Source organism: Orycteropus afer, unplaced genomic scaffold, assembly GCF_000298275.1.
Source record: "Orycteropus afer afer isolate SDZICR_OR568_19922 unplaced genomic scaffold, OryAfe1.0 scaffold00036, whole genome shotgun sequence".
In the NCBI taxonomy this organism is placed as follows: Eukaryota; Metazoa; Chordata; class Mammalia; order Tubulidentata; family Orycteropodidae; genus Orycteropus; species Orycteropus afer.
In genome coordinates this window covers 524208-538333 of record NW_006921623.1, presented here as the reverse complement: position 1 = coordinate 538333, position 14126 = coordinate 524208, and the positions used below count along the sequence as shown (strand labels likewise).

The following is a 14126-nucleotide window of genomic DNA, read 5'->3' as shown; positions in this document are numbered from 1 at the left end:
AGTATGGCCTCTAGTTACCCTTCAGGTCTGGAATTGGACTTTCTCCTGTGCCTTCCAGCCAAACAATAAACAGGCATGCAGGGTGAATATTTACATCAGGTAGATACATTCCTTGGAGCAATCAATCATGGGAGAACAGAAGGGCAGTGTTTGCACAGGGAGATACTTCAGGGGGGCAGGAGTGCATGGGAGGGAAGGACACAGGGAAGAGGTAACTATGGGGAAGAAGTGGGAAGACAGCTATCACACTGTGGGGGAATTGCAGTCATTGTCATGAAACGAAATGTGTATGAAATGCTGTAAGGAAAATGAATTTGCTCTGTAAACTTTCACCCAAATCATAATAAAATTATATATATATATATATATATATAAAAGTGTGGCTCTGCTACCCATTGCAGCCACAGGGATGGCAGGTCCTGAAAGTCAGGCAGACTCAGGGGACTGACTGCCCACACTGTCTCCCTGGGCTGCAGGACTACAACTGTTTGTGGGAGCCAGCACCAGGGCAGGGAGCTGTGGGGACAATCCTGGGACACTCTTGTACTCCCACCTCCCAAAGCGGGGCACTAAGGTAGCCAAGGCACACCAGTCCCCCTCACACATCTCTTCCTTACAGTGCCTGAAGGTCCCCCATAGGTGTACCCCATCCCTTCTCCCTTCCTGTCCGTTCATACCCTCCTTTCCCGCCATCCTTCTCTCTTATCCACTTCTCCCTTCCCGTTTCTCACTCCAGGAAGGCTCCTCCTGGGAAATCTGTCTTATGGCCAGGCTCCTAACCTCCCTTGGCCCAGCAGGGTGGGCAGAGGGAGTAGGAGAGAGTCATCCCTCCACAGTGGACCAGCAGTGGTCTGGTTCAGGTGCTTGACTCAGTCCAGAGCAGCTTTGGATGGGGGAGGGGTCTGTTTGCCGGCAAGTGAGAAAAGACATTGAGAACCAAGGGGCCTGAGGCATCCTAACCACAGCAGGGGAAAGAGCTTAGTTATCTCCCATCCTCTTCCCCTTGCTAACAAATCAGGCTTCCTCTTGTCTTACTTGCCTCTTCCAGGAAGGTCTCCCTGAATGCCCATCCAAGTCTCCCTGTGCACCCAGGGACTGGATGACTAAGTCTCCTTCCCTTATCCCCCAAGCCCAGGATGGCACTGCCCACAGGAGGCTGGCTCTCCTCCTCGCCTCTGATGTGGGCTTCTGCCACCAGAAAGCCCTGCAGGCCGCCAGTGACTAATATCCTCAGATCAGTCGCCACTCCAGCCTGGCCCATTTGGGAGCACCAAAAAGCTCTGGACCCTCCTGGGCTCTGTTCCCCTCTGGGGACTCAGTTGGACTGGCCAGGGGTCAGCGTTCCAGCTCATGGCCCCCAGTGTAGTCAACATATCCCTAGGACCCCGCCCTTGGGCCTTTCTTCTGTTAGCCAAGGGCTGCCTCAGGAAGGTTCCTGCTCCCTGGTGACAGCCAAGGGCCTGGGAGGAGACCCAAAGAAGTCATGCCTTTAGAGAAAAGAGGGAAGACGTCAGCACACTTGTCAGAAGGGGAAAAAGTGCCTGCACAATAATGGCAGCCAGTCCCTCACGTGACCCTCAGGGAAACACTTGTTCAATACAAAAGAAGTGAGCAATCGATGATTTATTCAGGAGGGGAAAGCCCGAGCGGAATGTCTCCCTCCCTCTCCCACCTCTACAACCTGGCCTGCCCTATCAATAGCCCCAAAATGCTGGGAAGTGAGGGTGGGGAAGGGGCCTGGGGGTGAGAGGAGGAGGAGCCCCACCCTGCCATTCCTGGTTTGGTCCTCTCTCCAGGCCCTGGGCCCACCAGATTTAACATGAAGATAGTCAGAAGGAAGAGGAAACCTCTGTGATGAGGGCAGTGTATAAGCCACCCGTGTAAAGAGTACTTCCAGTTACCAGCTCAGCCACATTTCCATCAGCCTGCTCACTTTCCGTCACTAGGGAGAACACAAAATTATAAAATAAGTGAAATTCTATAGTGCAGCTGGGCCAGTAGCTATTTTCATTGGTGCATTATATCATGCTAAGGGAACTACCTATTCCAGCAAGAGAAAGAGAGAAATATCTTGGCTTGGGTCATCCTGCTGGCCAGGAGAACCATGTCCAGCAGAGACTGAAGATGCAAGGATGGGGAGACTCAAGGTCAGGACTGGAGGATGCCAAGGCTTCCCTCCGGCATGGCCCAAAGCTTAAGGTTTTGCCAGCTTGAGCAGTCTGTGACCAGAGTAGGGCACATGGGGCCAGTCCTCTCCTGGCAGGGTCAGGCTGCTGGGAAGAAGGTCTATGTGGATGGGAGATGAGCAGCTGTTTTGACCACATATTTACTGATCACATCATGGCAGAAGGGGCCTTGGAAAGCAACCATCAACAAGCCTGGGGACATAGATAGGAGAGGAAGACTGAGACCATGTGGGCACCCACTGCTAGCCCCAGTAATCTAGCTCAAGAGGAGGGTGGTAGGTTAGAGGAGAGAAGCCCCACCTATCTCCTACCCCACGGATGGTTTGGTCTATGAGCACAGGAAAGATGGTGACCGTCTGAATTTACAAAGCAAGAAAGGGGCTTGGATGAAGTGTGGCCAATGAGGAGGAGGTGAGGCCAAGGCTGCCCAGAGAGGGCACAGACAGCTGGAGAGGCAGGCATGGGCCAGGTGCCCTCCTGCCCACATAGGAGCAGTAGCTTAGAAGGCACTAGCAGCAGAATCAGCTGAGGAGGGCAGGGGTGACGGTGCCTCGTTCTCTCCTGTCTGGAACTCACGGGGCCTCATTGGACCCAATCCCATTGCCTTTGTTGACGTAGAATGGCCGGTAGTGAGACTGTGGAGGAAACCAGAGTAGTTAGGGAGGGCAGATGGCAGTCAACCCACCAGCCAGACTCATCCTCCCCTATTCTCCCCACAGGAGGCAGCAGTGGTCTGACCCCCAACAATTTACAAAGTCTTGTGGCCCAACCTGACTACCCTGTGATCAAGAATTGATCCCTTGTTGTTATCAGAATTCTGGATTTAAATCCTAATTAGAGTTCATCTGGTCAGTGGGTTAATGAGCTTTCCCTCCATAGCCCAGGAAGGCCCTCCCAGCACCACCATGCTGCTGTTCTTACTGTTGTTGTTGTTGGCCGGTGCAATCCACTCAGTCCCCCAACTCATGGCAACCCCACACACCACAGAATTCAGTGATGCCCAGCCCTGTGCTATCCCCATGATTGGTTGCAGACTGAACCATTATAATTTATAGGATTTTCATGGGTAGATTTTTTAGAAGTAGATAACCAGACCTTTCTTCCTAGTCTGCCTTGGTCTGGACGCTGTGCTGAAACCTGTTCAGCATCACAGCAACCTGGGAGCCTCCTCTAACAGATGGCTGGTACTGCAGATGGGGTGCATTGGCCAGGAATTACACCCAGGTCTGCTGGTTGGAAGGCAAGAAGTCTCCCACTGAATCATCACTGCTCTCATCGCTACTATTTTTTACACACCACTTTCATACTCTATAAGATCCCTGGTGGAGTAGTGGTTAAGCTGCTAACCAAAAGGCCAGAAAGATGTGGCAGTCTGCTTCTGTAAAGATTTCAGTCTTGGAAACGCTATGAGGTAGTTAGTTCTACTCTATCCTATAGGGTCATCACTATGAGTCAGAATTGACCATGGCAATGATTTTGTTTTGTTTTGTTTCCATACTGTACCAAACTATACAGCTCTTTTTTGAGTGTTTTATATGTAAGGATTCATTTAAATTTTACAGCTACCCAATGAAGTAAGTTACTATTATCAAACCCATTTTATAGTTATGCAAACCAAGGCACAAAGAGGTTAAATAACTTGGCCAAGGTCATCCAGCCAGTAAGGAACAGAGCCAGGATTCAAGCCCTTGCTGCAGTCTGGCTCCAGAGTCCACACACCTCTTGTCGCTTTGCAACTGTTCACATGTTTGCTTTTGTTCTCTCTGCATAATTCTCCCTGACAAGAGGAGTACAGAGAGGGCAAACAGCAGCCCAGCCCAACACAGACCCAGAGCCTCCTCCCTCCTGTCCCCTCACCTCTCACATCCTGCCCCCTCATTAGTGTTCACGCAGTGTCTCCCGGGAAAGAGCCCAGTGACAACTTCCCCAGCCAGCTCTGTGTATTACATCTCACATGTAATTTCATATCAGCGTTAGTTTGCCTCCCAATCACTTCATCAGGGTCCTGTGAAATCAGCCCTCCAGGCTGAACCACAGGACAAATCTGAGCTGCCCCTTGTCCATGTGAGCACCGTTGGTCCCTTGAGAGTCTCAGGAAGTAGATCTGTCCCCAAGCTCGGCCAATGTCCCACAGAGACACGATTGCCACCCCGACCCAGGGTGTCCACAGCCCCTGCCCTTGCCCCTGCCTGCCTAAGAACTTGAATCTGCCACTCAGCTCTTCACCTAAGCCTGGATCCAGAGCAGGACTCAGGGATCTGTAGAACATTGACATGGAGAGTCCATAGACCTTGGTTTAACCAAGGAATGAATGAAGAAACTAAGACCCAGAGAGGGTAAAGGACAAAATCAAAGTCAAACAGCTACCCAGTGGCAGAGCAGAGCCTGGGACCAAGTCTTTTGACCCCCAGGAACTGGCCTGGACCCCAAAGAGGTCAATAGGCAGTTAATAGACCTGGAAATGGCTGAAGCCTTTCTTTCAGGAAAGCTGGGTCAATAATATAGATTGCAGATGAGTGATTGGTACTGTCTTGTTAATAGCCTAGAGTGGTAGATGAGCAGGAATAGAGAGCCTCACCATATCCAGGCAGGGCCCTTCTCTCATTCCCCTGTGGCTCGGGGTCACAGCACCTGAAAGTTAGTTGGATAATCAAAGACTATTAATTATCCAGGTCACCTGACTCATGTTACAGATTGGAGAAACTGAGGCACAGGGAAGAATGACACGTACAAGGTCACACAGCAAGTTGCTGGCCCTCTTTGCACACTAGCACCCTGCTTCTATTCCCCCCAACACTAGGTGCGCTGCAGAGCCCTGCCCTACCATGGGTCTCAAAGTCATCATGAGCCTTCTCTGCTGGGACCCAGGCTCTGAAAGGGTAGGAAGGTATGTGGTAGGAAGCAAATGACCAGTGTAGAGACTGAAAACTTTTTTCTCCCCATATCTGCTTTTTGCAATCTTGCTGTTTCAATGCCCTTGGACCCAGCTCCAAATTACACACACGATCACTTAACTCCCATTGCCAGCAAATTAAAGATTCTCTCCAATTAACCAGCCTAGCCACTCTTTGTGGCCCAGAGCTAATCACCTCCCCACGCTCTGGCCTTCACATGCAAAGACAGCAGGGAGGCGGGGGGGGGGGGGGGGGCTCTTAGCCCAGCAGGAGCCAAGTTGCCACTCCTATCGCAGAGCAACTGGCTGGCCCCTTCAGTGGGACCTGGCATGAGCCCTCAGGGAAGAAACAGGGAAATCAAGAAACGGAACTATGAGAGACAGTTCCTGATCACTGAGGTCTCAGACAAGCTCAGGTATGTCAGCTCTAAAAGGGATTAACCAAAACCAAACCAGCTGTCATCAAATCAGCTCTGACCTGTGGTGATCCCATGTGTGTCAGAGTAGAACTGTGCTCTGCAGGGTTTTCCATGGCTGTGACCTTTCAAAAGAAGACTGCCACAGCTTTCTTCCAAGGTGCCTCTGGGTAGACTTGAACTGCCAACTTTCTGGTTAGCAGCCAAATGTGTTAACAGTTTGCACTTCCAGGGACTCCCAAGCCAGTCAAATTGATTCCTACTCATGGTGATCCAAAAATGATTAAAACCAAAAATCCCACTGCCACTGAGTCAATTCAGACTCATAGCAACCCTACAGGACAGAGTAGAACTACCCATAGGGTTTCCAAGGCTATAAATCTTTATAGAAGCAGACTGCTTCAACTTTCTCTTGTGGAGAAGCTGGTGGACTTGAACTGCCAACTTTTTGGTTAGTAGCTGAATGGTTTAATGACTGCATGAGAGCTCCTTCAAGGAGGATTACAGATCATCTAATTTCAGCATCTGAGATCCCAAGGCCACACTTCCCTGTTGTTCCTTGGCTTCAAGTCATTGGATGTTATTGTTGCTGTTGTTATGTGCCCTGGAGTCAGACCCAACTCATAGCGACCCCTCCTTGGGTTTCCAATGCAGTATCACTACAGAAGTAGATTGCCCCATCTTCCTTCCGATGAGTAGCTGGTGGGTTTCAACTGCCAGCCTTATGGCTAGTAGTCAAGTGCTTTAGGCACTATGCTACCAGAGCTCCCAAGTCATTGGATAGGAGTCCCTAACTCTATCTACTCCTAACTCTCCAGCCTCCCCTCTCCATGCTATCACCCCAATAGCCTCTATGCTGAGAGCTGGAAAACTCCCTAGGAAGGGGATGCTTATCCCCTGGACTAAGCATGTTACAATCCCACAGCTGGCAGGGACCAAGCACCCATTCAAATAAGTCTAGGTACTCAACAACCATTCGCCAAATAACAAGCCAGGGCTGCCCACTCTACAGATTAGAAAACTGAAGCCAAGAAAGTGTGTGCTTACACTAGACCCCATGACTATTAGCTTTGGGGCTCTACTACCCTTTGCTGTATGCAGGTATTCAGGCCACTGCTGCCTCCTTCCCGTATCCCAAGGCCCAGAGAAGTCCCATCTTCCCATAGTGCCTGGGAATGATGGCTGGTTGGTTGCCTTTCAAGAACCTGAGTCTGTGCCCAAGTCTCTGGATATGCCTATGTCCAGGCAACTCTTCTGCAGCCCCTCACTTACCAACAAAGTCTGCTTGCTTGATTTCCAAGTCTGCGGCTGGGCCTTAGGGCTCTGGCTCCGGATGAGGGAAGGATAGCCTAGAGAGACAAGAAGTGCTGGTCAGCCAGGTCCTGGGGCTGGGACAGCACAGCTTCCTTCTCCCAAGTGACCACCAAGCTATGTCCAGACCATTACCAAATGCAGCCACCCTGAAGGGATGATACAACTGAACTGGAGAGCTGGCCAAAGGGCAGAAGCACCCTACAGACAGAAGGAGAAGGAGCAGATCAGGAGGTAGCAGGGAGTGGTGCCCCAAACCCAGGTCAGGATCACACTGGCTCTTAGGGGATTCCACCCACCCACCCTGAAGACTCATACCATGACTCCTCCCCTATCCAGTGTCCCAGAAAGTTACAACCTGCCAGAACGTCCTGCCAGGGGGAGCTCATTCTCCCCTAATGCCCTGGTGCTGGCTGGACAATGCTTCCCATTTATGGAGCCCTACTTGTGTGAGTTTGAACTGCCAGCCTTCTGACTAGCAGTCAAATACGTTAGGCATTAGGCCACCAGAGCTCCCTCAGCACAAGTCACTCACTCACTCACTCACTCACTCACTCACTCACCACTCACTCACTCACTCACTCACTCACTGCTGTCAAGTCAGATCCGACTCATAGTGACCCCTCCTTGGGTTTCTAAAGCAATATCACTCTGAAAGTAGATTGGCCAATCTTCTTCTGAAGATCCGACTCAGCAGTGACTGAGTGAGTGAGTGAGTAACTTGTGCTGGGGGAGCTCTGGTGGCCTAGTGCCTAAGGCATTTGACTGCTAACCAGAAGGCTGGTGGTTCAAACCCACGAGCCAGCCACTCCTCAGAAAGAAGGTTGGGCAATCTACTTCTGTAGTGATACCGCCTCAGAAACCCAAGGAGGGGTCACTGTGAGTCAGATCCAACTTGATGGCAGTAAGTTTTTTTGTTTTGTTTTGTTTTGTTTTGGTACTTGTTCTGGGAGCACTGGTCTTCTCACCTAACCCTCATACCATTTCCCTGCGCTTAGCAGTTTGCCAAGTTGCACAGCTAGTAAGCAGCAGTTGGGATCTGAACCAGGTTTTGCCCAACCCCAAAATCCATATTCATGTTTTTCTGCCCAGCTCTGTTCCCTCTCCCATTTCACCAGCAGGAAACTGGGGCCCATGGAGGGGTGGTCACTTGCTAGTGTGGCTTCAGCCCAGGGTAGAGAGAGCAAGCCCAGAGATCCAGGGCACATGGGTATTCTCTGGTTTGATCACTAAGGTGCCTGTTCCTCCATCTCCACTCTTCCCCTCAGCCCAGAGGGCGCGGTAGGGAGCTCCACCCTGCAGAGTAAAACTCAATCTGACCCTACTGGAGTTACAAGAATCTGGTCCTGGCTGCGGCAGCCTGGGTGGCCCAGGAGAGAGACTTCTGCCTGGTGAGTCCAAGCCTCTGGGAAGGCCCTGCTATCAGACCCCTTGCAGCACTGCTGGCACCAGCTCAGGCATCCCACCCCCAGGATTGGCACTTAGCAAGAAGGCAGAGGAGGAAACAGAGCAGATGACCAGGTCTCTGCCTCCATCTGGGGGTGGAGCAGTCTTGGAAAGAGAGGGTCCCATGGATCCTGAGTGAGATGTGCAGACTCTACCTCTCAGTTTCAAGAAAGAAAACCCCATACCAGACATGGAGATATGAGGATGAGGATAGGGCTGGGGATGGGGGCAGGGGTGTGATCCAGGAAACCCAACTTGTACAGCAGGCAGAAGTCAAGGATGGGGGTACTAGGATGGTGGGTGAGGGCACAAACCCTCTACCAGAGAATTCTAGGGAAGAGGGACCAGGACACCCTAGAAGTGGCAAAGAGCCCCCACAGGATATCCCACCTGCCCCACTATATGAGAGAAAAGGGGAAGGGTGGAAAACGGACAGGTACCAGGATTGTTTTTAAACAGACCACTGCCGCCCAATGGTTTGGATAACTCTGAAGGGGCCTGTCCCAAGGTGGTGAACTGATAAGGGATTTTCCCAGTGCCTGCTGGGAGAGAGAGAGGCATTAACAATAAGGCTTAGCCCCAGTGGGGCTGGAAAGGAGCAGGACAGAGGCGGGCCTTCATCCGAAACTACCTGGAACGTGTGTGGGTGGGCCAGTTGCTGCTGGAAGGACTCTCATTGCACACTGGGAACCCCTACCCAGAACCCCCTATCCCAAAGCCATTGCCAGCTAAGGAATGTGATCATGGGGTCCCTTTGCTACTCTTCCAAGGTGGAATGTATGGAGAACCAACTCTCCCAGGGCATGGCCACAGATAGAAGAATGTTTATGTAGGCTGATGGGGAGAATATTTGGGGGGCATAAAAGATCTGAATCCCATATGAGGGCAGCCATCTGACATGCTAGATGGCCTATGGTCCAGACTTGACCAAAGAGAAAGGAGACATCTTCTGGAATCCAGAGGCCAAGGCAAGTCCCAGAGCTTCCTAGGCCTAGCTCAGATTTAAGATATCCTGGGGTCCTTCAGGCTATGACCCTCCATTCATAGTCTTCCTTCACCTTGGTAGCACCAAAAATCCCTGGTCAGGGTGTTGGCTGGGACGTTAGCCTGGAAGAGACTGCTAGGTGTTAAAGCCACCAGTATAAGCCACTGCTTGGGAGTGTGTCTGCCCTGCATGGGCTTTCCTTCTCACTCTGTCCTTCACCTGCCAACCCCACCAGCTACTTATCTTTCCACACTAAATGTCCTTGGATAAGAAAGATAGGGTTCCTCTCAGCATAGTACACCCACTGTCCTTAAGACTTTTGGGATAAACATGAGGCCCAGACCTCACTGTAAGACGCCCACTCAGGATGACCCCAAGGTATAGGAAGCATTGGTCACACAGCCTTGTCAAAGAACTTGGGGAAGCAAGTCAGGTAGGGGACAGGGTATAGGGAAAAGAGAATCAAGCTTGGGATCCCTAGTCCACCCTTTCTCAGAGGTTTCTGTAAGACTCCAGTTTTATGGGATGTTAGTGGGTATTACATAGCAAGAGGGTTCTAAAGTCACTAATGGTGGGAATCACTAGGTGGAACAGTTAGCTTGGCTTTCTGCAGTAGAAGACTCAGCTTGTAAACCCAACAACAGGGACTCCAGGGCCAGAGGTGTAAGGGTGCTGTTTCCTCAGCCCATGGATCATTGAGGTCTTTCATTGTAGAGCATCTTCAAGAACCAGTGAGTGGTGATTAAGCCTTGAGAAAGGCTGATCTGGCCCAACCCACCCACCTCTGCCCTCATTTCACAGCAAAGATGATAGAGGCCCAGTGACTTCCCAAGGTCCTGCTGAGCCACAAACAGACTCCAGCCTCCTGCCTCCAGGCCAGCACTTGCTCCTCTACAAGGTGAGAAGCTGGTGAGTGGGGAAGTAGGACCATGGCAGGCTTGTGGAGTGATGGAGGAGATATGAAGGAACGTTCCACTGAGGGGAATGCAAGGACAAAGCAAGGTGAGGGCCCACAGAGGGCTGGGGCTTGAGTCTCACCTTTCAGAGAGAAGGAGGAGCTGCCTTGGACTGCAGGCAGATCATCAGAGCTCTGCATGGTGGAGGAGTATTCCCAGACCCGGGAGGTATAGTTACCTGTCAGGAAAAGAAATGGGGTCAGACTGAAGCTGCCTGGCATGGAGGCATGAAGGCAGGATGTGGTCATTTTGTGACTTGTGCTTTCCAGCCCCTGCTGGGCTTTCATCCCCCAATCCTTCCTGCCATTCAGGGCATCTTTCTATATTTATATTCTATATTTATGTTTTAGGATAAAATATAAAGTCTCCTCATGTCCCTACCCTACCTAAAAAACCACTGCTCTCAGAATAAGGTACAAAGTTCTTAGCATGGTCCACAGGTCTTTCATGATCTGCTATCCCATCCCACCCCTAACACCATCTCCACTTGCCTTGTGGCCTCCCTTCCCACCCTCCTAGCCCAACCAGGACAATCCCTCAAGTCCAACCAGGCTGAGCTCTTAGCTGCTTAGACACACCAGGCTCTCTTGACCCAGACTTCTTGCACAGATAGGGTCCTCCGCCTCGGGTAATCCACCTGCTTCCTTAGAAAATCCATTCAGGTATCAGCTTACATGTAATTTCCTCCAACTCTGTGTGTACTTCTGCCCCACACCCCACATGACCCTGTCCTCCCCTCGGAATGGCTCTTAACCCTTTTTTCCGTGGCTCTTGATTGCAGCTTGACTTGCCTGCCCCTGCTCCCTAGAGCTGTGGGCTTCATAGGGGCAGGAAATATGCTCATCTGGCCCAGCATCACAGTCAACTGCTGGCATATAGCCTGGTTCCTCAAAGGTGCTCATTGCATGGTTGATGGATGAATGCATGAACAAATGAACAAATAAATACAAGCACATCCTAAGCACTGGGGACACAGGCAGCTGATATAACTCCTAAAATCTGTTTGCCAAGTTGAATAAGCTGACCAATGTCCATTTGCCGAGTATGTACCACAGGCAAGAAGGAAAGGAGGCCATGGGAGGATGTGGGGCAACCACAGGGGTACTGTGAGGGCATTCATCCCCCATGGATGATGGAGGCATGAGCACACCCCTCCAAGGTCCTCTTCCTCAGCAGGTTGGGGGCTTCTCACAGTGTCACAAGCCCCTCTTAGCTCACACCACAGCAATGCCACCCCAACCCTGGTGATCATCTCCCACAGCTGCTTGCAGTAAGTGATGGCTAGGGCTGACCTGTCCTCTTGCAAATTCTTCCCACAGGGGTCTCAGAAAGGTTCTGTGGTTCTGCAGCAAGGGCCTCAAGAGTATGCCCATTCAAGCATCCAAGCGGCCATTAGCCTTACCCTTTCATTTACTCATTCATTTATTCTTTTTCTTTTTCAATGAATGTTTCCTGAGTGCCCCCTACTGCTCCGCCCTGGGCACAGGGCAAGAAACAGGACTGACAGTTCCTGCCTTCATGGGGCCCAAATCTATTATATATGTGGAGAAGGGGGTGGTGGTTGGTACCAGCTGATCATCAATCAAGACACAGATGTCTGGGCATTGCCCTGTCCACTAGATACCCTGCCCCTCTGTTCTCCATGGCCTGTGCCTTAACTGCAGAGGCTTCCCACTCTCCCTCTCACTCCTGCTGACCTGCCCTGGTCTGTCTGGGGCGAGAGCTCCATGGATCCTATGGCACAGTCCTCTCACTCTTTACCCATGGTAGACATGTACCCTGGACCCCTGGGATGGAACAGGTCTCCAGAATCTGGGCTCACTGAGTCCCATGGCCCTGTCTTCAGACATGAAGTTTCCCTCAGTGCACTGGGCCAGGGAAGACCTTGCATGTGGCAGCTCTCCCTGAGAAAGCCACCTTCCTGGCCCCACTTCATTCCCATGTTGTAGGTCATGTCACTCACCTACCTCCCATAGCAATTGTACTGCCTAGATTCCCAGGCATGGCCCATTGCAGATCATGCCTTCTTTTCCATTTACAGCTCAGCTAATTTGCCATAACATCTATACAACTTTTCAAATCAGTGAAGATACTCTGTGGGCCCTGGTGCCCTGATACTTGCTGGGGGATGTCCCCACACCCAACCTCAGGGTGGCAGCTCAGCCCTAGGTCCTGACTCATTCCTTAGGAATAAAAAGATTACATGAACTCAGGGAGTTTCCAGTGTTGCTAAGGTTCCAGGCTGCTTTTCCTCCAGCCTAATATCGCACATGTGTGCACATATGTCCACACTGACACACACACACACACACACATACTACTTTAAGCCCAGGATGACTTTCCTTACCCCTCTCTGGGACCCCCACCCCACCTACCTCTCCACATTCATCTCACATTGGGTCCCAGTCTCTCTTTCCCATGGCCCAGATCTGGCCTCCCACCTCTACCCCACCTCCTGCACAGCGCACTCTTGGGCCCTGCCCACTCTTGAGCTGAGCCCCCTCCTACCTTTAGTGCCATAGAGATTGTTGAAATTCTTCTGATTGATGTCCTTGGAGAGGCGGCTGGGGGATGATGGCTGGTATGATGTCCGGGCTCCACCTGTGAAGCAGGCAACAGGGGTCTGTCATTATAGAAAGAGGGGTATGTCTTAACTCAGGAGACTGAGGGGTGATATGCAGTACTCCTTACCCCCTAACAGCTCCCCAGCTGCCTATCATGGGACCTTGATTCCATTTTTAAGAAATGTCCTTTGGATTTAGGGTAAGGTGATCATTTAATTTTCATGCAAATTAGGATACCTCTGAGAGTGAAAGGGTCCTATTAGTAATTACACCAAGAGAAACAGATGTGAATTTGGTGGTCCTGGATAAACTATGACATAAGGTCACCCTACCCAGAGGTTTTTCTGGTCATCAGAAGGTTGGGAAGTGAAAATAAATGTACATGAAATGTTGAATGTAAAACAAACTCTGCTCTGTAAGCTTGCACCTAAACCACAATATAAATTAATTAATTAAATAAATAAAACTAATTTGCAAGTTATGTTGTTGTTGCTATTAGGTGCCGTCGAGTCATCTCCGACTCATAACAACCCTATGCACAGCAGAATGAAACACTGCCTGGTCCTGAGCCAGCTCCATGATTCTTGCCCCTCGCCACTGACACCGTGTCAATCCTTCTCATTGAGGGCCTTCCCCTCTTTTGTCAACCCTCCACTTTATCAAGCATGACATCCTCCTCCAGGGAATGGTCCCTTCTGACAACGTGACAAAGTATGTGAGACGAAGTCTGGCCATTCTCGCCTCCAAGGAGCATTCTGGCTGCACTTCCTCCAGGACAGACCTGTGAGTTCTTTTAGCAGTCCACACAGTACTTTCAGCATTCTTCACCAACACCATAGCTCAAAAGCATCAATTCTTCGCTCTTCCTTATTCTTTGTACAGCTCTCACATGCATTTGAGGCAATTGAAAATACCATCGTTTGTGTCAGGCACACCTTAATCCTCAAGGAAACATCTTTGCTCTTCAGCACTTGAAAGAGGTCCTTTGCAGTTGATTTGCCCAGTGCTGTATGTCGTCTGATGTCCTGACTGCTGCTTCCATTAGCATCAGTTGTAGAACCAAGTAATGTGAAGTCTTTGACAATTTCAATCTTTTCTCCATTTATCGTAATGTTGCTTATAGAAGCAGTTGTGAGGATGTTTGTTTTCTTTATATTGAGATGTAATCCAATATTACATCTTCATCAGTAAGTACTTCAAGTCATCCTCACTTTCAGCAAGAAAAGTTGTGTCATCAGCATATTGCAGGTTGTTAATGATTCTTCCTCCACTCCTAATGCCATGTTCTTCTTCATATAGTCCAGCTTCTCGGATTATTTGCTCAGCATACAGATTGAATAAGTATGGTGAAAGGATACAACCTTGACAC

General features: G+C 50.4%; 1 protein-coding gene across 1 annotated transcript in view; it reads right to left on the bottom strand.

Annotated features, from left to right (window-relative positions):
- Nucleotides 1-2758: 2758 nt before the first annotated feature.
- TRIM29 (tripartite motif containing 29) overlaps nucleotides 2759-14126 on the bottom strand; it is a 32217-nt gene continuing 20849 nt past the window's right edge. The window contains exons 6-9 of the mRNA XM_007936424.2: nucleotides 12702-12794; nucleotides 10276-10371; nucleotides 6768-6844; nucleotides 2759-2821 (exon numbers count right to left, since the gene is read on the bottom strand). Of these exons, the coding sequence (XP_007934615.1) occupies nucleotides 2759-2821; nucleotides 6768-6844; nucleotides 10276-10371; nucleotides 12702-12794 (329 nt within the window). The remainder of the gene's footprint in view (nucleotides 2822-6767; nucleotides 6845-10275; nucleotides 10372-12701; nucleotides 12795-14126) is intronic.